Source organism: Frieseomelitta varia, unplaced genomic scaffold (assembly GCF_011392965.1).
Source record: "Frieseomelitta varia isolate USP_RPSP 00005682 unplaced genomic scaffold, Fvar_1.2 scaffold_736, whole genome shotgun sequence".
Classification (NCBI taxonomy): domain Eukaryota; kingdom Metazoa; phylum Arthropoda; class Insecta; order Hymenoptera; family Apidae; genus Frieseomelitta; species Frieseomelitta varia.
This window is the reverse complement of record NW_025110519.1, coordinates 111432-133089: the sequence shown is the minus strand read 5'-3', so window position 1 is coordinate 133089 and position 21658 is coordinate 111432. Positions and strand designations below refer to the sequence as shown.

Here is a 21658-nt window from a genome sequence, read left to right as displayed (position 1 = left end):
ATATTCTGATATTTTATTCAAAAAAAAAAAAAAAAATAGGTGGGAAGAAACTTTTGGTCTACTATATATTATAGAATCATTCAATCTATGTATCTATAATTTTTACGACATAGAAAAATTTTCAACGTGAGATCCAAAAGGTAAAGTAAAATTCACCGACGACCCAAATAATTTAATTGTTGCTTGATAGAGTGATCGTCCCGCGAGCAAAAGAGATCCGGATTCGAATGTCGGTCGAGGTTTCTCTCCCTGTATCGCTCGGTATACACTTGAACAGTCCGTCAATAACGCGGGAGAGTTTTTTCACAATTTCCATAGCATATTATATAGGTCTGAATTGGCGGTAAATTCGAATTTGAAACTGACTCGCAGAGGAGAGAGGAGAGCGTGCTCGTTTTATCAGGAAGATATATTCGGAATATTTTGAAATTCTTTCGCAGGCATAAAAGAATGAAATTTTTATAATGTCAGATCTAAAATTGTTCGTGTCACTCGCGAATGATGAAATAATTTATCACAATAGGTTTGATATAATTTGATACAGGGCGTGCATACAGAGACAGAACGTCAACAAATTCTAAAATTCGACTGCTTCAAGAAGCCTACTGTTTCTTAAAATTCTGAAATTCTACTGTTTTATGTAAAAAAAAAAAATAAAATTTCAAAATTTTAGAAAACAGTCGGTTTTTGATAATAAAATTTCAAAATTTTTAGAAAACAGCCGCGAAACTGTATAACGCTTTTGAGCTTCGCCGCTAAATAAAACGCGACAGAACAATGGTATCGGTTGGAATCTGGGCATCTATTACGAGAGCATCCGACAGCTTCCTCTGTTAAAGTCGTCCTTCGTGGTTTTCAAGCACAATGGCGTGGGTACAGGTGCCGTTGCCACGTGCTTGCATTACGCGAAAAACGGGAGGAGAGAGGCGAGAGATTTCTACGAATAATTCACTGCTAATAATAATTCTGCATACCTACGCGATTCTCTTTCTGGTACAAATGTAAAAATATATGTGTGTACATAGCATCGTTCTTGAATATTTAGAATGCTCGTGTGAACTTTCGGAGAAATTTTTCAAATTAATATTTAATAGAATATTGAAATTTATATTGGCCTTAGCCTTTTCCATTGTTAAATTTGAATGTGAATTGTTTTACATATAAATTGAATAAACACAGTCAAATTATTTAAAAAACGTCGAATACCCAAAATTATATTGATACGATGAATCCTGGTTAAAAAGAAAAAAAAAAAAAAAGAAAAAATCAAATTGTATCAAAAATTAATAAAACGAACGAAAAGATGCAATTGGAATAAATTTGACAATTGTTGGTAAAAAAAAAAGAAAAAAAAAAAAAGAATTTTGTTCTTCACGATGATTTCTCATAACAATAAATTATTCAACGACGGAAATGGAAATGTACTTAATTTCAGAAAAATAATACGTGACGCTAATAATAGTTCCGTGACGCCGAAGGGTTAAATCAATTTAGGCGACACTAGCTGACAACAAATAAGAATACTGAACAATCAACTCACCCATGACGAGAGAGACTCTCAGCAGCTGGTTGCACGGACGTGGTTACAGACATGTTGCTGCTTTGACGTGTCACAACTGCAACAAAAAAGGAGAATTTCACGTACAACACGCAAATGCTTATTCGCTGTGATTTCTTTCAAAGGGAGAGATCAACGAGTAAGTAGTATGTGGCACGCAGGAACGCGAACTGCGAAGGACATCCGCGATACGTTTCACCGTGGATCTCCTCACCTTGGCACGAAACAGCCACTTTTACTTTCCCCGCGAGAAAAGAAAGCCGAACGATCATAGCCTGAACGAACAACACGGTCTGAATTCTTTATTTCGATCAATACCGAAGTTCCACGGCGTAACAGATTGTGCAATTTGCTTCACAGCCGTGCTTTCCTTACATCGAGACAATGTTTTTGGTCGATAGACCAAACTGAAGATACTGCCTGTGCCACGACTAGAGCAGTGGTTCCCAATCGTTTTGTTTTTCTCTAAAATCCTGAATGATGCCCCTTATCCTCATTATTCGAAATGTGAATTTTTCACGTGGCGGAAGCCTAGAAGGCCGTTAACAAGCTTCCAAAGGACATGAAAGAAAAGTTAAATTTTCATTTAAAGAAATGCAAAAAAAAAAAAAAAAAATTCATTGTTATGGCGTGGGAACCACGGAATTAGAGAAACAAAGCTTTCTTTCGCCACGACACTGGACTTTGTGTGTGTATGATTCGTGTGAAAAACATTCGTTGAAAGTAATATTGTTTCTAACGAATCGGGTACATACTTCAGTTTCGTCTCAAGTAAAATATTGTTCAAGCAGATCTAAACAAATTTCCAACCGTAATGGAGTCAATGTACACCAACCTTCAATGTACACGTGAATAATAAGTATAAGTATGCTTAGGCCGTGTAGCGACAGTTCAAATATTAGTGGAATACACACGCATATATATGCAGAATTAATAATCCTGCTGTAGTTTCTTAAAAACCGTAACGTTGCACGATAAAAAGGAAAGAAAACAAAAACAAAAAAAAAAAAAAGAAAAATCAATGGACGGTATAACGGTAGTAATTATAAAACAAGATTTTAAATATCGGTACAAGGTCGTGGGGAGAATGTCAAGTATTTCATCATCGGCATACTGGTATTATGCATGATGGATTTCATTATCAGTCACATGGAAGTGTTGATTTATTCTTAAACGAAAAGAAAAGAAAAAAGAAAGAAAAAAGAAAGAAAAACGCTTTAAAATTTCAAGACATATTTCGCTGCGCAATTTTTTGCCCCGAGTCTTTGGACTATAGACCATCGGCGAAGCGTCGTATGACATTTACGATGTCATGTCGCAAGGTATGTATCTCGTCGTCTATATATTACGCGAAAGGTTTTGCTCCCTTGCGATTTCGGTCACGTTCGTACATAATAAATTATTTTCAAAACTCTTATTTTGTTTCCTCTCTCGACGATGCAGAACGTGTTACGCTTTGCATTCCTAAAAATTTAACTTCTTATTAATATATTTATGTTCAATATCATTATTATTGTTAGACAATTTTATAACAGAGGAATTGTTTATGAATTTTCAACGATTTTATTTATTAGTTTAATAAACATTTTTAAAAAAATTCAACAAAAATAATTAGAATTTTATGTTATTCAATTTCATCATTATCATCATTATCAATTATATTTATCTTTTTTTATTATAAGTAAAATAATTTAATAATAATATCATGTTTAAATTCAAAATTTTCAATAAATTTTTTTTTTATTAATGTCATTCATAAAATTAAGTATATTTCCATTTTATAATTGAAAAAAAACAGAAAGAAGTGATAAAGAGTCAACGACAATTTCGACCTAGAGGAAATTTTGCGAACAGAAAGCTTCATACGCACAATAAAATAAATAATCTCGCTTGTTTCTTTCACTGACGAACATTTCCTATCACGTTTCCGTTCCATTATCATTCGATGTAATTGTAATCTTACCGAGAATTTCGTTGCTTGTTCGAGCAGAATAAAAAATTGTTATCGAGTGAATCACTCGTATTTGAATGTTCGCAATCGTTGCGTCGATCTATCGAGAAATCCTGCGATCTGCGTAGATAACTTTAAATTACCAATTAATGTTTTCGCAACTTTAGCAACGATAAAAATAAAAAAAGATAACAATTTCATGCGATCGCGACTGCTTCCGTATTTTTATTTAATTTGAGCTTTATCTCTTGAGCTTTATTTCCGTTTTACTAACATCCAGTAAATCGTCTGTTTTACAGTTCACTCTATCACACGTGGCACTGATGCAAGTAGATGCTATTTGAATTTCATTAAGAAACGTATTAGTGAGACAAAAAAAAAGAAAAAAAAGAACGAATGGCCGATCGTAATGTGGACTTGACGTCATCGGTCATTTACAATAATAGTAAACTTTTCGAACAAGTCGCTACAGAGTTTGCTACACGTATTTAACTTTCAATCACGCACTTCAAAGAGCGTAACTCGATGGATGTGCTCATGTTCAACTATTACGACGACGTTTTGCAATTTGTGTGGTCGTTGAACGACTGTAATGCAAAACAATAAGAACAAGAACAAGTACAATCGTAAAAATTTGCACGAGTATTTCTAAATATCCTCACATGATTTATAACTCCAGCTGCGAAATGAAAAAACAAGAGAGAATAGCGCGTTGTAGCCATGTTAATTACACAGCCAGCTATTTATAGATTTAAGAATAACTAAATAGAAAGGAAAGAAATATCTGTATAAGTATATGAGAAATATAAGAAATATTTGTATAAGAACTAAAGACTAAATATAAATATTTATTTAAGAATAATTAAATAGAGAAGAAAGAAATATTTGTACAAGAATATAAGAAACATAAGAAATATTTATATAAGAATAACTATACAAATATTTATTTAAGAATAACTAAATAGAAAGAAAATAAATATTTGTTAAGAATATTAGAAATATAAGAATAACTAAATATAAATATTTATTTAAGAATAATTAAATAGAAAAAAAAGAAATATTTGTACAAGAATATAAGAAATATAAGAAATATAAGAAATATAAGAATAACTAAATAGAAAGAAAAGAAATATTTATTAAAAATATAAGAATATAAGAAATATAAGAATAACTAAATATAAATATTTATTTAAAAATAACTAAATATAAATATTTATTTCCCAGCAAGTAAATAACATGCAAATACATTCGTTTCTTGCACGAGCGTTTCAATCTTTTTCTTGCAAACTTTTCCAACCGATTGTCTGTCAGCGACACTCACGATCAGTTTCTGACCATTTTGTACTAATTTTCCGATCCACAAGACCTTTGCACGATAGTTTATGTAACAGAGATGTGCACCCAAGTTTAATTTAGCGCCAGGGACATGATCGATTTCTGATACGCGGCGTGCAGAAGACTTTCAATGAAACGTGAGACAATGACGTAGCGAAGAGGATGCACTGGAGAAACTGAACGACTACTACGGTCCAACAATGACGTAGTAATCGAATTGTTTATGACGTATTAACGTTGTATTAACAACATGAATGACGCGTACTGGATATCTTTGAACCTGGTTACGTATGACCGTGTTACGTATTGGGGGCTTTTCAATTTTTCAACAGGCTCGGACGAACCGGTGTGTACGGTCACGTCGACTGTAAGTAAATTGCAGAATGCAAAAATTTCCACGCCACGAAGTTTCAATCGTTGAATCGGCGTAATGGGGAGGGAATAGTCGAGAAAGTTTAAAATACAATTCTCAGGGGTATTAATATCGCCGCTTTGTGAATCGAGGTTTCTTTCTATTCCTGCGCCTCTGACGTGTCACGGGCTTAAAATTATTTAGAGGTACGATCGAAATTTGCACATGCCCGAGAAATACGTCGAGTGACACTCGTTTACTTATTTCAGTGGAACGTAGTGCCACGGGAGATGGGAAAGAAACATTAACTTGGCGAGTAGAAATTCAAACTGTTCAAGCAGAGGATTATCCGAAAAAAATTTCTAGGAAATATCCTCGAACTCGACTCGGACGATTTTTTTTTTTAACTCGCTGCGTGAGTGAACGTATTCGAAAACTGAGAGATCTCACCAGCGACGAAGGTTGGTTGAAACGTCGCCGCGAGTGAAAATCCGATCGCTTTACCTCGCCTTTTACTCTCTTCGCGTGACGAGCCTCTAAGATTAGCCACGATGGGATGCCTTTCGCCTCTTTAGGGCCGTTAGTTTACGAGGAAAACAGGTTCGCGAACGGGCTGGCAAGCATCCCGAGAGATGTAACCGAGGCACCACCTCCACGTGATCCCGTATTTTTAATTCTATCAGTGCGCCAGAATAGAAGAGACTTAAAGAAAGGGGGGTATGCAAGCAGTGAACAACAACTATGCGGCTACCAAAGTAGTCTGAGATCGGTGGCTATATACGAACTCGAACGCGAATCGCGAAACCGTATTCTCCGATTGATTCTTAATATCCGTGTGATCAACAGAACTGACCATTTCAACAGAAATAAAAGCAAAATACTGTTTTATTCAGTATTCTCATTCGTTTCAACTTCAAGATATTTTCAATTCCTTTCTCTTTCACGTTTTTGCGCTTTACTTTGAGGGAACGCACATTCGATGTGTGCATATGTACGTAATAAGTATATTATATCAGAGGCGGAAGCGGATGTGTGTTTTACGTAGCTGTCCTCCACTTCTCTCACGCTGTACGCGCACGGGGCTAACCTGTGTAAAATGCATGACCCCGTGTGTATGTGTGTGCGTGAGGGGAACTCTCCGTCTTTATCGTTTATATGGGTGTGTATACAAGGTGATTGAAGACGATTCTGCTCGAAATAACACGCTCAATTCATTTTATTTCTCTATTGTACGCTGTTCCTTTTTTCGAATTATCATAGATATTAAAATTAATTGTTATTATATTAGAATTGAAGTACATTTTATATTATAAAATATATTTTATTATACTACATATATTATAAAATATATTTTATATTGAAGTATATTTTATGTTACGTAGAATTAAATAGATTGACATCCCTCTGTCACGTGTTCAGCGCGACTAAATTCGCGAATAAAAGAGGAAATGCTTCCTTGGACTATTCATCCTCTGTCATTAATTCACGCTTTATTTCGAACAGGCACTCTATACGTTAGCGTTCCCCGAGGGGTTGAAACGAGGCCAACAACCCTCGAGGTCGTGGAGGTCTCTCGGGGTGCAAAGAGAGGGAGGCTGGATTCGAGATATCGATCGGCCTCGTCGACTACTCCAGTTAAACTCCCACGCGGATGCGTGGCTACAGAGCAAATGCGGAATCAGGTCGTCCCAACACGGGAAATACGTGCACGAAAATTCGATTTACCTTCGTTTGAGACGCGATAAAAAAAAAAAAGACTGTTTCGTCGATACGTTTAAAAAACGTACAAACATTGTCGCTAACTTTTAATATATTATCCACTGTGTAAAGATGATTATGAATAAAAATTGTATACGACAAAATGGCGTATCTAAAATTTTTCATCATTTCAAACGATTCATTCCGAGACAGAATCGTGAAATTTTCACATTGCCTCTATATAAAAGAGGTTCGATTTAATGTCAAAATTTTGCGATTGTGAAAACAAACGACAGATAGATGTATATAAATAGTAATTACGTAAAATGTAACATTCATGTCAATCGCATGACAGATGAATAATAATTCGAGCTACGTTCCACTGACTTCACACAATTACAACGTTTGAATCGTTGCGCGAGGTGGCGACATTGCAAGGACTCTCGGTTGCATAATATTCGACCAAATACACGCGAGGAGATAGGGGAACGCGGTTTCCTTTTTCAGTTGACGAGACTAGACACACATGGCAAGAGGCAGTCAAAGATACAGCTGCACAAGGAGAGTCGGAAACTTTCCTCCTTAACAAGAGATCGTTTAACAAGTTTCCGACGATAAATTAGTATGTAGAAAAATGTAAATCGCAGTCTGCAAACTGCAATTAAAGTGAAAACAGAGGATTTAATTACGCCGTAAAGTACTTCACGTGGACTTGACGTAAAAATTCAAAGTGGGACAACTTTTAACAGGAAAAGTTACAAAGAGAAGTCATTTCGAACTGTTTAACGACGAATTTAGTTTGCAATCGATTGAGAAAATATCGGGTAAATTTATGACGAGTTTAACCTCTTGCGCTAGAATGACGTGTCACGCACGTCGAGAATTTTTTTTACCTAAAAATTGCAATATTTTCTCAGTTTTAAGTCAATAACAAATAATAAATTTATTACTTCTTCGTAATTTTTATCCAGTCATACCAACGAGGTCAAAAGGAAAGCAACGAATTATTGTATACAGTTTAGTGACTCGTTATGGTCCGTGAACTAGTTGCCAGCGCAAGGAGTTAAACTGCAAACGAAAGAAAAAAGAAGGAAAAAGTTACAAATAACAATCCGCTAAATTTGATCGCAACGTTCTTTAAAAAATGTAGAAGCAACGTTAACCTTTCTTGTACTATCGGATTTTATATTTACAAGATAGCACGAACGATAAAATGATCGCATGCGGCACGCATGAACGAAAACGGCTAGGAATGCGACGAGACATCAACAGGATTGAGAAATTAAAATTCCACCTCTGGCATTCGCCGTCACATGATTGGCGTAACGGGTTTCCAGTGGACCTCAACACAAACAAACGACTCCACAAGCAACATCGAGGTATGACCTCCTTCGTCGTACATCGGCGACGTCCTCGCAAAAATTACTAACCACTGCCCGGTCGATTCGACCCGAAACGTGGATTCAAACGCTCGAAACGTTACCAACGTTGCGGCCAAAAATTCTTGACCCGCCGAATGGGGGATCGTGAATTATCTCGTTGACTGAAAGCGTTAAAATTCCGATGTTCAGACAACGAAACGCGTTTTTGAAAAAGTTGGTACGCACGTCAATGTATCGAATCGATCGTCGATATGGAACGGTCAAAACTTCAAAAAAATCGATATCATACGATTGGGCAGGGAGGAAGGCGGGGGGCCCTTGGGCGTTAGAAAGAAGAACCAATCTGAAGTTAGTCACGCGGCTCGACGTCGAGAGTATTGATTCTCGCACTACGTTCGTTTCTTCGCTTTCTATGCATGTGTCGCTTCTTCTGTCCCTTCACCCCGGCCCCCGCGTGAAACATACGAGCAATCCCTTTTCAACATACTGTTACTGCCGAAGGCGAAACCTCGTCACTTTCCCGTGCGAGGCGAACATCGCGAAAAGAAAACCTCGCTGCTCGTCGTGCTTCCTCAAAAGGGAAACACCACGGTGAAAGCGTGTAATCGAGCGCGGTCTTTTAAGCGCGAGGAGAGTGAGAACGAATACCACGTTCCGTTACAAACGTCGCACTTCTGGCTGAATTAATTTCATCGTTCGAAGTTGAACCTCCTCACGCACACAAATTACCGCAACACAATCGCAACAATTGCGATTCTGCGACGCTTGTAACGCGGACTCGCGCGCGCATGGCGACGCGTATAAACTGTTCGACTTACATTTCGTAGAGATGCTCGAAAAAATTGGGACGGCAGACGAAGTACAACGGTATTCGCACTGTCTTTCACTTCGTTTCCGAATCCCGATACGGCAGTCGAAACTACTGTTGAGAAATAGTACGGAGAGTATCGAGCCTCGACAATTACAGTTACAGGTTACAAACTTCGTACAGAGGATGAAACTCGGATCAATCTGGAAAACAAACCGTTACTGCAACATCGACGTCTCGAGTCTGACTGGTGCAAACGGTGGCGCGCGGGCCTTTTATAACCGCGGTGTGGGTTGGGCAGCGTGGTAATCGCTGGTTGGCAAAGTGGGGGAAGAGAAGCAGAGAACCCCATCTGCGCATCAAGGCACAACTGTGTGAACATGCATACGCGCGTGCTTAAGCATGTGTTCGTGTACGAGCAACAGAGGGGCAGGGATTCTCCACGCGTGGCGCCGGCGTGTACCGAGCATATGTTGATAAATAAATACCGAACAAGTTAGTACGATAACGAAATTCTTATCGCCGTTGAATTCTAAAAGTTCGAGCACTCGCGCAGATCGCGCAGAACTTCACTAAACTCTATGTGCGTGCGTGTGTGTGTATCACACGCGAGCAAATTTTTAAGACTTGAAATTTACAAAATATGTACGTATGTTTTAAAATGTTCTCATTTGTTGCCTGTGCTTTTTATGCACAACGCAACGGTACGAAACTTTTCGTAATTTTAACTTTGAACAGAGAGGGACTATATAATAGGGAGTTATGGTGAAAGATCTCTCCTGGACAGCCGGGATGCAGGAACTCGAGAGAGGAAACGAAAGGCAGTTGTCACGTGTGTACACGCCACTCCGAATTATGTGAAGGGGGGGGGGGGGAGTGAATGGAAAAAAAAGAAGAAGGTAGGTTTATCTTTAATGTTAAAATGTCACCGCCCTCGGTGTTGCATTCATGAGCGGGCACACGTCGAGCCACCTTTGCAGATTAGACGCGACAGAGATTCTCAGTTCAGCGTCACGTTATCGGCTATTTATCGATTTCCTATAGTCTTTCGTACTTTCTGCGTATAAGCGAACGAACAAAGAGAAAAGAGCAAATAGCTTAGCGGTTTTTAAGAATTAAAATGCACACTGCGCATTACCTATTGTGCTTTACTTTTAATTATATAGACCGCCACATTTAATTATAGGTATACCGCCATTTTCTCTCCCATTGTATTCATTACGGCTATCTACATACTTAAAAACTTATAAATATACAAATATGTGTACCAAATAAGATGCAAAAGTATGAAAAATTTCCAAGATAAAATGTTTGAAGGATAAGCTCGTATTTTTTTAGTTACATAAGATTAGTTACGTAAGTAATTTACATAAAATTACCATATATCGCTAGATATCAATTTAGTTCGAGATAGTTCGAGTTAATTGTCATTTTACTAATAAAAGTTGTCATTTTGCTACGAAGTTGAAACATTTGATGCGATTACAACGATATACTTAGGGAAGCCGAATGATACAAGTTAAACTTAAGTTTCTAAAAAATGATCATCCGATTTATTTATAGATCGTCTAAGACAAGCCACCTTGTTACGAATCATTTATGCATGAATCTTCCGAAGAATGACGAATCATATTCTCGATGAAAATCTTCTGTATCCAATCCGCGTCGATTAAAGAAACGCGTAACAGACGAAAGTTGCACGAGTCGCTTCAAACTGCTTCACTGATGTCGGCGATGCATTTCTGATCGCAGTAAATCGAGCACTGAACAATTTTAGCGATATCGTGGGCGTTTCGACCAACATGGATTTTGTTCACTTCGTAGAACACGTAAATGAGGAAAAATTGATCCCAGCTAAAGAGAGAAATCTTTCCCTTTCGTGAAATATTTTTGTGAATGCATGCTTCTTCCTCCGCGACCCAGCGATAGTAAGTTATAGCAACTAGATGAGAAGTAACTTCGATATGTATTTGCGCCTAGCTTTGCACCTTCCTTTCAACACCACTTCATGTAAAATATACTTTACAGGTGTGACCTAAGAATAGCACGAGCATGAATGCAACCCCGTTTTCAGCCCATGGGGTATAAATTCCGCTCGTTTGTGAAAAAGATTAAAAATTCGATCACTGTCTCGAGAGATTTCACGTGTCTAACGACATCGTTCGACCATCGAACCTCCCTGTCTGATTTCTACGGAGTTCCGCTTAATGGTTTCGGAACGCCCTTCGACGTCTGGATCATTATTCTCCCTCCCGTTCACGATTGTGAGTCAGTGAAACGTGGGCGGCTCGATATGAAGCAATAAGTGCACGTGTATGAGCAATTTGCAATACACACGCGTTTCAGAGATTATAGAGAGGTCACCGGGGAAAATCGCGCGCACGTGGAACCGAAGGATCCTGCGGGTACCCCGTTGTCCAGCACGTGTCGCTTTCTACGCGCATGAATTTGCGAGTTTCGGATTAGTCGAGAGGAAAGGAGAAGAGAGGAGAGCCAGGGAAAATTGTCCCGCTTACTAATTGGATAAAGCGTCGGTTTAATTCGGACGCAACGGATGTTCATGATCGCTAGCAAATCGCGCCTACGTGCGATTTCGCCAACTTGTCAGTTGAATCTCGCGCTGCAGCTGTTTCTGTTTCAGCAGTTGGTTCTCACCGAGAAGCCAAACTGTTCGAGGCACAATTTCCGCTGAATTCATTTGCGATGAATTTATTCGTAATTTTCTCGAAACACGCGACAAACTTCGATTCACGCCAGTTGCGACCGACACTAGCTAACGAAGATTAATATTTGACAGTGTGTTTGTGTTTTTTTTTTTTTTTTTCAATTTAATAAATGATGCTCCGCCACACGCAAAACAAAATGCAAAGAAACGAATCAGTTAAATCGTCATATGATCAATGTAGTAACGTCAATAGCGTGCAATAGCACGTGGAAACGAGGTAAACACATAGACTCGCATGGTTTTTTTTCGTAACGTGTGTTTGAAACCTGAAACATAAAAATGTTAATAACAAATAACTCGGCCGTGTGTTGTTGCGCGTGCAGCTAATTAATTCAGAATGTTTCAGAAATACTTGCGCCACGTCAACGCTAGGTTATTGACTTATGTATATTTCTAGAATAACGTAAACATTACCCGCGATAGATACAAATGCATGGTTAACGATGGTAACGATTCATACTCGTTTTTGCAATGAAGGCGATTGTATTCTATAATATGTACACGCATCCTGCATCGATTTTTACGGGCAAACGGTTAAAGTTGTGTTAAAAGTTGTGATACGACCTTAAGGAGAACATCTCAAAAAATTGTCAACAAGATCGCGTTATTGGCGATGTTTTAATCGTTCGTATCAACGAGCGGTCTTTCTACGCATTGGCCGCGTGAACGAACGAGTAAAACGAACGCGAATATAATACAGTTTAAAGGTTAAATAGCTTTAATAACATTGTTAGTGTGAATCGAACGCGTTAGAGATTAGAGACGTATAATAGGTTGCGCGAGTGAGAGAGACGAGTCCTCAATATAATGATTAAGGATCAACGAAACTACTTGCTTCAAATTCTCTTGTAAGCCTGAGAGAAAACGATCTTCATTTTAATGGAACAGCGTTTTAATTAAATGTCAAAAACTGAGAATTGATGATTACACGATCCGTTTGATCAATTAACAAAAAATTTTATGCACTGACATTTATGCAACAATCCATTTGACGTGGTGGACCGAATACAGACAACATTTACAATAACATAGGCGATGTAATAATTATTGTTTTATGCAATTCTCGAGCCTGGTCAAAATCTGTGGGGCAATTAATTCACTGTGTCAATTGGTCGTATCGATGATGTTATCGTTACTGTTCACGCTGCGAGGTATTGTTCAAGTTGAAACGACACGGGAATCACGCAGCCTCGGAATTTCAACGTGTTACCGACGTCAATCTCGAATTATTGCTCGCGAATTACGTAAAACACACGGAAATTGTACAAAACTGACGATTCGTGCCAACGTGGAAGACTGAAAACTCTATGTACACAACGCAGTTTCCGTGGCAAAAAAAAAAAAAAAAAAAAAAAAAAAAAAAAAAAAAAAAAAGAAAAAAAAAAAAAAAAAAAAAAAAAAACAAAAAAAAAGTAAATGAACAGAGACGTTTCATAAACCCTTGCATAATGACGGAAGATCGAGAAGCATACAATTCGACGAAAAAAAACAACAACAACAACGAGGAACGAGTTATATTATCTAATTTTTTATTCGTATATTCCACTATTCGAACGTTTTATCATCCAAATGTCTTACCACCGAAGCATCTTCTTCGATTTCTACGCGATTTTGAAATCGACTCGATTAGAAAGCATCAGCATTTCTACGGTGGCTACCGACGAGCCATAACTTCTTGCTTAGACGTGCTTGTGCACCGAGCCTGCGTAACTCCAACGTAAATATCACATGGCTGCTATTCAAGCATAGAGTGCAAATAAATTTCGTTGCACCGCAGCTACTCTAGTCCTTATAGCGCAGAGATAACGTGATGTGATTATTCACGATTCGTATTAACATACGATAACATCACGTGGATGGCGATAGTCTCGTGACTCGTGACGCGAACATTCATCTAATTTGTAAGGCTCTTTCCTCCGAGGTTTTGTTAACTTTGTTGTTTGTCACCGGTGACTCGCATTTTAATTCTGAGAAGAAGCTATAACGCGAGTTCAACGAAAATTTGAATGAAATTGATTCTCCCCCCAACATAAAGACCAACATAAAATAATACTCTCGCGCGATCGTCGTTCCGTGGGGTCCACGATACAATCGCCAACAGAGATCGTTGCCTCACTGGATCGGTGTTGCAAACGATTGTTGACTACGTACGTGCGCACGGGCAAAAATATAAATAAGGCGGTGCTGTTAAGTGAAGCTGGTTCGAGCCAGTCTTCGCGATGTCGAATTGCCTCCCAGTGACGTTAATCGATCATGGCCAGGTCTCTTGAACCGCTCGGGGGAGACCTGAGAAGAAATCGTGAAATAATAGCCATCCTTGAGAGACTCATTGACCATCGAACCATTGTGCTACGAATTAAACTTGATTGATAAATTCTCTCAAGTTTCTATCTCGAGGATTTATCAAGTGATAAGGAGGAACACTATCATCGAGTGTGATCGTACTGATCTACTGTTGGCTCTATCAGTTAAAACTAAATGAAATTAAGTTTGCTTTAACCCTTGGCGCTGGCGGACTGGCTGCGCGGACCATAACGAGCGACCGAAACCGTATACAGTAATTCGTCGTTTTCCTTTCCTTTCGAACTCGCCGGTATGATATCACTGGATGAAGAAATGATTGAGAAGTAACAAACTTGCCATTTGTTTTGCATTGGGTTACATTTAAATATGCTTGAAAACTGTGAAAATGTTGTAATTTGAGACAAAAGATTCTCGACGTCGTTCCAGCGCAACAGGTTAAGGATGCTTCTGGGTTTTGTGATCGCGGAAAAGATCCAGCTCTTCGAGATGCAAAACCGCTCGGTGTCTTCTGGTCTATCAGCTCGCACTCTGCTTACAATAGAACTATTCATAGCTCATAGCGGTTGTTGAAGCGTACTAAAATTAGTTATAAAGCGATCTAATAGAAGTCCGGCGTCGTTTTAGGTCCGAATTGATACACAGAGCAACGCAGACTCTGCGTGCCGATCGAACTTTACGCGATCGTTAGCCAACTGTGCATTTTCATCGACGTTCGATGAATATTTATTAGTTTATTATTTTTTAACGCACTGTAACTAGTAGACGTTGCCACGCGTTCATCTTCTCGGCGAAAATGAAGCTTCATTCAAGGACGTCGCTGTGTGAATGAAGGGAAAAATAACGGGAGAAAGAGCGGAAATCATCTCGTTGACACGGAAGGGAGAAACTTAAAGGAAAAGAGGGAAGTATGCCTGTGAACGACGTGTTTCTTTCTTTTTTTTTTTTTTTTTTTCTCCGAACATCAATGACGGAGATGCCCTCGCTGCACCGTGACGCAAGGAAAATTAATTACGAAAGCAAAACACGCGTGAATAGGCTTTCCGCTTGGGAAACCGTGAAATTTTAAACATCGATTAAACGTACGTGACGTCAACGTCATCACGATGATAACCCGTTGCAAATCCGTAGGCGACACTTTTTGAAGTCGGTCCCCACTTTCGTAAGCGCGCGCGCGCGCGTTTGTGCGTTGTGTTTAAAAGCGAGGAGGAAAAAATTTCCTGCGACCTTAACGGTATTTATGCAAAAGCGTTTCAAGGCTGATTGACTGAACGATGTGTTGTACGCTCTTGTCGAACAGTTCAAACATTTTCGCGCAAACTTGTTTAGTTTCCAGAGAGTTTAGACTCGAGTGAAACACAATTCATTCGGAACAATGCTGAAAAAGCGACGAAAGAAAAATCGTGACTACGCAAGTAGTAACGATATAGTTACTCACGTTATCTGTACCATCTATACTAAATTAATGCGAAATATAAAATGTCGATTCAGACGTCTCAACGACTGGTTACGTCCATTAATGTTTCTTCATTGTTTTATCTGTCAGACAAAACAATAATAGTCGCGACCAGACAATTTCCAACGAAGGAGGAGTATGCTTTCTCGCGAGAGTATGGCAAACACGACGGCAAGCCTTGCCGAAGCCACCTTAAGGTCGGCCGTTCCACGATGCAAAGATTGATATCTCTGAAAACATTAGCAATTTTACGCAACCTATTTTCCAGCCTGTTTGCAGGTAGATCCGCCCGTTCTGATTCTGAATCATCGAGGCCGTACGAGGGATGATCGTCCCTGAGTGTTTGCACTTGCCGCTGGAACAAGGTTAACGATTCTTCATTAAAGGTTAACGCGTGAAACGTCCATGGAATTGATTTCAAAACCATTTCCCCATTCTGCCTTTAATTATTATTTCTCGACTCACCTTGTTCATTCGCCCAACCGCGGACGATCATTTATTTACAAACGTTTGAACAGAGAATTATTAAGTTAATTAAATGTCGCAAAGCTGTTACAATTAATTAACTTACTTTCTGCATCGTGAAACATGCAATGACTGTTGGCGTTCTTATGGCTATCTTGTGGAAACATTGACTCGAATAAAAAATGTTTTATCTCTGATAGTTATCACCGATAACCTAAGCGACGCATACTATATTAAGACCTGAACTGAAAAAGACGATCTAAAAATAAATAAAATTGTGCTCCACTCTAAAATAACACCGCTTTCTACGTTCTACATCTGTTTCTTTCATTTTCAAGATTAACAAATTTTACTTATTGTTCAAGCACTCGTGCATCTTTATGAAACGTAATAAAGAGTGAATAATAAACGACCTGCAATTTATTAACAGCTGTAACCCGTATATTACGCAATGCTGTACCGTATGAAAAAAGGTATTACGCTACCAAATTACACAATGAGTAACAATGAGTAATTTGCAAGAGGAAAAACATTAAAAAAAAAAAAAAATGACTGTCGATAATGGAACGGGAGGAAAGTTATTTCCACAAGATAATTGGCTGATTGATATATGTGTTTGCTTAGGAGAGTTCGTGCTTGCGGGGATCACGAGGATAATAATTTAAATTGATGTAATTCGATGCAGATTTAAATTGATGTAACCGCGCGCAGATGAAGATAACCGTGGATATGGAGCGGATAGTGGATCGAACAGCGGTGTATACACATAGATCGATAAAATTTACATCGATAAAGATCGACTCTGATGGCTGGCGAATTACGTTGTCATGCGATATATATATATATATATATATATTATACGTACTACAGTCGGCAGTTAATTTATCATTAACATTTCGTTCAGTATTGCTTTTAAAAAAATAGTAAAGTATGTGTAAGTTCAAGATGCAACAACGTGCAATGTGATTCAAATAATAATTTCTTAACTGAGAAATAACCTATATATATATATATATACGTATTGTATAATATATATAAATTATACGTATTATTATAGTTATACGTACATAATTATGAGTATTATATAATATATATAATATATACGTATTATATAATATATACAATATACATAATATATACGTATTATATAATATATATAAATTATACGTATTATTATAGTTATATGTACATAATTACAAATATTATATAATATATATAAATTATACGTATTATTATAGTTATACGTACATAATTATGAGTATTATATAATATGTATAATATATACGTATTATATAATATATACAATATACATAATATATAATATATATAAATTATACGTATTATTATATTTATACGTACATAATTATGAGTATTATATAATATATATAATATATATAAATTATACGTATTATTATAGTTACAAGTATTATATATATATATATACACGTAAGAATGTGCGAGCACATAGGAATGTCGAATTATACGATGCTCCGCTGTCCGTTTTCATTGTAACAAGTTCACACTGGTTTTAATTTAAAGCGCTTGCCGCTTTAAACTATCGTTCGAATCGATGTATTACGAGGATGGTACAGCAGTGTCAACGAATGTACATATGTGGGGGAAAGGAAGAGAATTTTGAGAAAACCGAGCTGCTCAGAGTTATACATCTCTTATTATTAACTCGTTACTAGCGACGACACGACTTCGTGATTGCCTATGAAAGCAGACAACTTCGTCTTTCAATTCAGCTCTCTGTAATCTCGAGGAATTCCAAAGGAATGTTTCTAGAACTTGGAACTTGGAACTTACGAAAACCACTGCGGGCAATTTGTCTTCGTAGAGAAGTGTTTGTAGGATGATTTTAGTCACTCGGTGGTCTGTAGTCACAGAGTGAAAAAGGCAATAACAATTCTTCCAACCTTCTGGCAAGAGGATCAGATTTAACTGTTCAGCACTTTTATTTCAGAAATTGTTTTTGAAATCAGAGTTTTTTTTTTTTTTTTTTGAGATCAGTTTCTAATACACGAGAAGGACGTGTTCAGAGAAATATCAAAAGAAAATATATATTCAATATTAAATGCAATTATTCAACATTAAATTCATTATTATTGAATATTAAATTAGAATATGTGTTGCAAGATCATTAATTTTTATTAATTCTGTAGCTGATTGAAATTCAGGATCAGATCAAGTTCAAGGCGATCATGTACATGATCGTATGAATATGAAACGAGAGAATGTTAATGAACTGACGATATATTACACAAATATGTACGTGTACGTATTCAACTCTTTGATGTTTTAATCAATCAAAAATTTGCAAATCAACATTACGTCAGTATTACAGTTTGCAAGACACACAACCTAGCAAGGCTACATCTCGGTTTCCTTTCCTATTCCAAAAGTATTTCCGAGTGTTAATATTTTCGTTGAAGAATCTTGAAATCTCCTCAATGAGCGAGAATTCAAACGAAAATAGATCGAAAGGGTGTGAAAATTTATGCGAAGATAATTGCGTACTTTACCCTCTTCTCGTTCGTTGATAATTAATATCTTCACGTAATATCTTACGTAAGTACTGAGATTGCATACTAATCGAGATTACAGATGACAAGATAATCACATTAATTGCAAATGATGTATCGTTGCACAACGATGATGAAGTGGATCTCTTCTTCTTCGTTTCCTCCTTTTTTTTTCTTCATGAAATATTGACTCGTAATAGATTCGTTACTCTGTAAACGAATATATAATAATTCCCTGCTCTTAAACATCTCCACCGGAGAAAAAAATATGCATATGCCACGTGTTTAATTTGTTTCCGTGCTTGCAAACGAGCCAATGTTCGTCTCTTGTCTCTCGTGGCATAACGAGACGTCGACTCTTGATTTGATCCCGAGACAAGAAAAAAGAAGAGAAAATACGGCGCGCGGCACCGAGACGAAAACGTAACGGCGGCTGAAAAATTTCCACTGCGCGCGTTATCTCTCTCGTTAACGCGCGTAAATCGAGATATCGCCTTGCATTGTGATCGATAAGCAACTCTTATCAGAGGGACAGCTCAATAAATTATATTCGCAATGAAAGGGACTTAGGTCGCGGCTACACGAGCCATTATCATTCTCTTATCAATCAGCCGCCATATCAGGCTGGGGATAGTGACGCTCCTCGTACTAAATTTTCGCTTCCACTTTGTCACGATTGTTGTTACACGTTGTTTCTAATCCATTTGAAACTTAGGGGCATTTTGTGCATGACTCGGTAACTCTATCGTTCAAAGATATCAAATATTAAAGAGTGATATAAAATATAAAAGATAAAATATTAAAGAATATTAATCAATAGTGTAAAATATTAAAGAATATTAATAAATAGTGTAAAATATTAAAGAGTATAAATAGTGTAAAATATTAAAGAGTATTAATAAATAGTATAAAATATTGAAGAATATTAATAAATACTATGAAATATTAAAGAATATTAATAAATACTATAAAATATTAAATATTACTAAATACCATAATAATATTATATTAATATAATGTTAATATAATATTACTATTTAGTAAATACTATAATAATATTAATATAATATTACTATATATATATTACTAAATACTATAATAATAATAATATAATACTATAATTAATATTATTAAATATTAAATATTACTAAATACTATAAAATAAAATATTAAAGAATATTAATAAATAGTATAAAATATTAAAGAGTATTAATAAATAGTATAAAATATTAAAGAATATTAATAAATACTATAAAATATTAAAGAGTATTGATAAATGCTATGAAATATTGAAGAATATTAATAAATATTATAAATATTAAAGAATATCATTCTGCTGTTTAAATGCCAATTTTTCCACTATTCAAACGCGTCGTTGAAAATCAGTTCACAGGGGATTTATCAATTTATTAATTTATCAATTATTCACATTCATTAATTTTGTTCAGCAAACTTAGTTTTCAGTAGATGCTACGAGAAAATGAAAGTACTGTTTTTTCTGTACGCAACGTAAATTTTTTCTAATAAAATAAAATAGAATAAAAATTTACGACAGAATAGAATTGATGATGGAATAAAAATTTTTTCTAGTCATGCTGTTTTTTGAGAGCCGAAGGCGACCTCCAACTTTTTAAACGGAATTTCATGTTCCTTTTTATACCGTGTAAATTCAACGACGCGCCGTTTCAATGACCTTCACACTTGCACAAGATCAGAAACGAAAGAAATAGTTCCGATATTCTGTTTCATATCGAGACGTTAACATTTCACGTTCAATCTGAACATTTTTGATGGTTTTACATAGTGATTAGGTTTCTATTGTTAGAATGTACAGAACGTGAAATACTATTAAGGCCAATTGTACGTGCTACTTATGACATGGACTCCATACCGTATCAAATTGAAATTTTAGTTTCTTGCATTCGGGGAATCTACAACCAGGCCTCCCATAAATCTCAGTTAATTTCGACTTCGAGGAGATTCTTCTCGCACAATAGCAATTGCCGTGTCACGAGTACACGGTCGGCCGAAAGTTTCTTCCCGCTTATTTCTTTTCAACGAAACATTTTTAATTCGTTAAAAAAAAAAATTTTTTTTTAAATATACAGTAACAAAAATTACGGATTTATTTCAGTAGGAAGTGATTTTCGGTCCACCCTGTACCAAAAGTTGTGTTCATTGAATTCGTCTTTGCATCGACTAACATAAAAAAAATAAATAAATAAAAGAATAGAAAAGACTCCATTTACAAAATTGAAAATTTCGGTCCTCAAAAAGTCACAGAGTTTTTGTCCTCTTTCATTTTTCCCGTAATATCTACCGTTTGCGAGAGCAGTTTAGTTAAATGCTGGACAGTGACCACCCCGTCAAGACAATTAAAAATAAAATAATCATTGTCTGTCTATTCCGCGGCTGCCAGATTCAGGACAAAGGGCAAGAGAGAGAGAAAGTGAGAGGAGAAATAAGTCCAGGGGACCGTCGAAAACCAGCTGCAGAATACACGAACTGCAAACGGTCATAGAACAGCAACTCGCAGAGCAAGAGCAAAAGGTCCGCCGAGGAAGCAGCGCAGCTTTCGAGAGAAGAAAGGAAGGACGAGAATATAAGTGGATGGTGGTTTTGTGAGTCTCCCCGTCTGCATTCCACGGCACAGCCAACAACCTCGCCGGTACAATCGCGCAGCGTAGAACCAAAGAGAGACGACGGCGAGGAAGCTAGAAAATGCGGCGAGTCACGGGAACGAGACGAGAACAAAGGTAAGGCTCGTCGGTTTTTTTCACCCCTTCTTCAGGTTCTCCATCTCCACGACGAGGTCCGAATTCTATTTATTCTCTCGAAAAATTGTCCAACACTAGAAAACAGATTGTAGATCTAGGACGTGGTCCAACGACGTGGAACGAACTTAAATTGCTATACTCGCTTATTGGCTACAATGGGACACACAGCGCGACGAATGGACACGTGGGCCATTTCTTTCACAAGAAATGAAATCTTCTTGAAGAGAAGGAAAAGCATCGTGCAGTAAAAAACGAGAGGACTACTCCAATGATTTAAAAACAAGCATCGTAACGAATTTACGAGCGAACAAAAATTTCGAATCAT

The 21658-nt window shown here is 37.0% G+C and overlaps 1 protein-coding gene across 4 annotated transcripts in view; it reads right to left on the bottom strand.

The window, feature by feature from the left end:
- The window catches only part of LOC122535560 (protein pinocchio), a 54189-nt gene that overhangs the window by 6325 nt on the left and 26206 nt on the right, over window positions 1-21658 (bottom strand). For all 4 annotated transcript variants that reach the window (XM_043667211.1, XM_043667209.1, XM_043667208.1 and 1 more), the window contains exon 3: window positions 1541-1616. In XM_043667211.1, the coding sequence (XP_043523146.1) occupies window positions 1541-1616 (76 nt within the window). The remainder of the gene's footprint in view (window positions 1-1540; window positions 1617-21658) is intronic.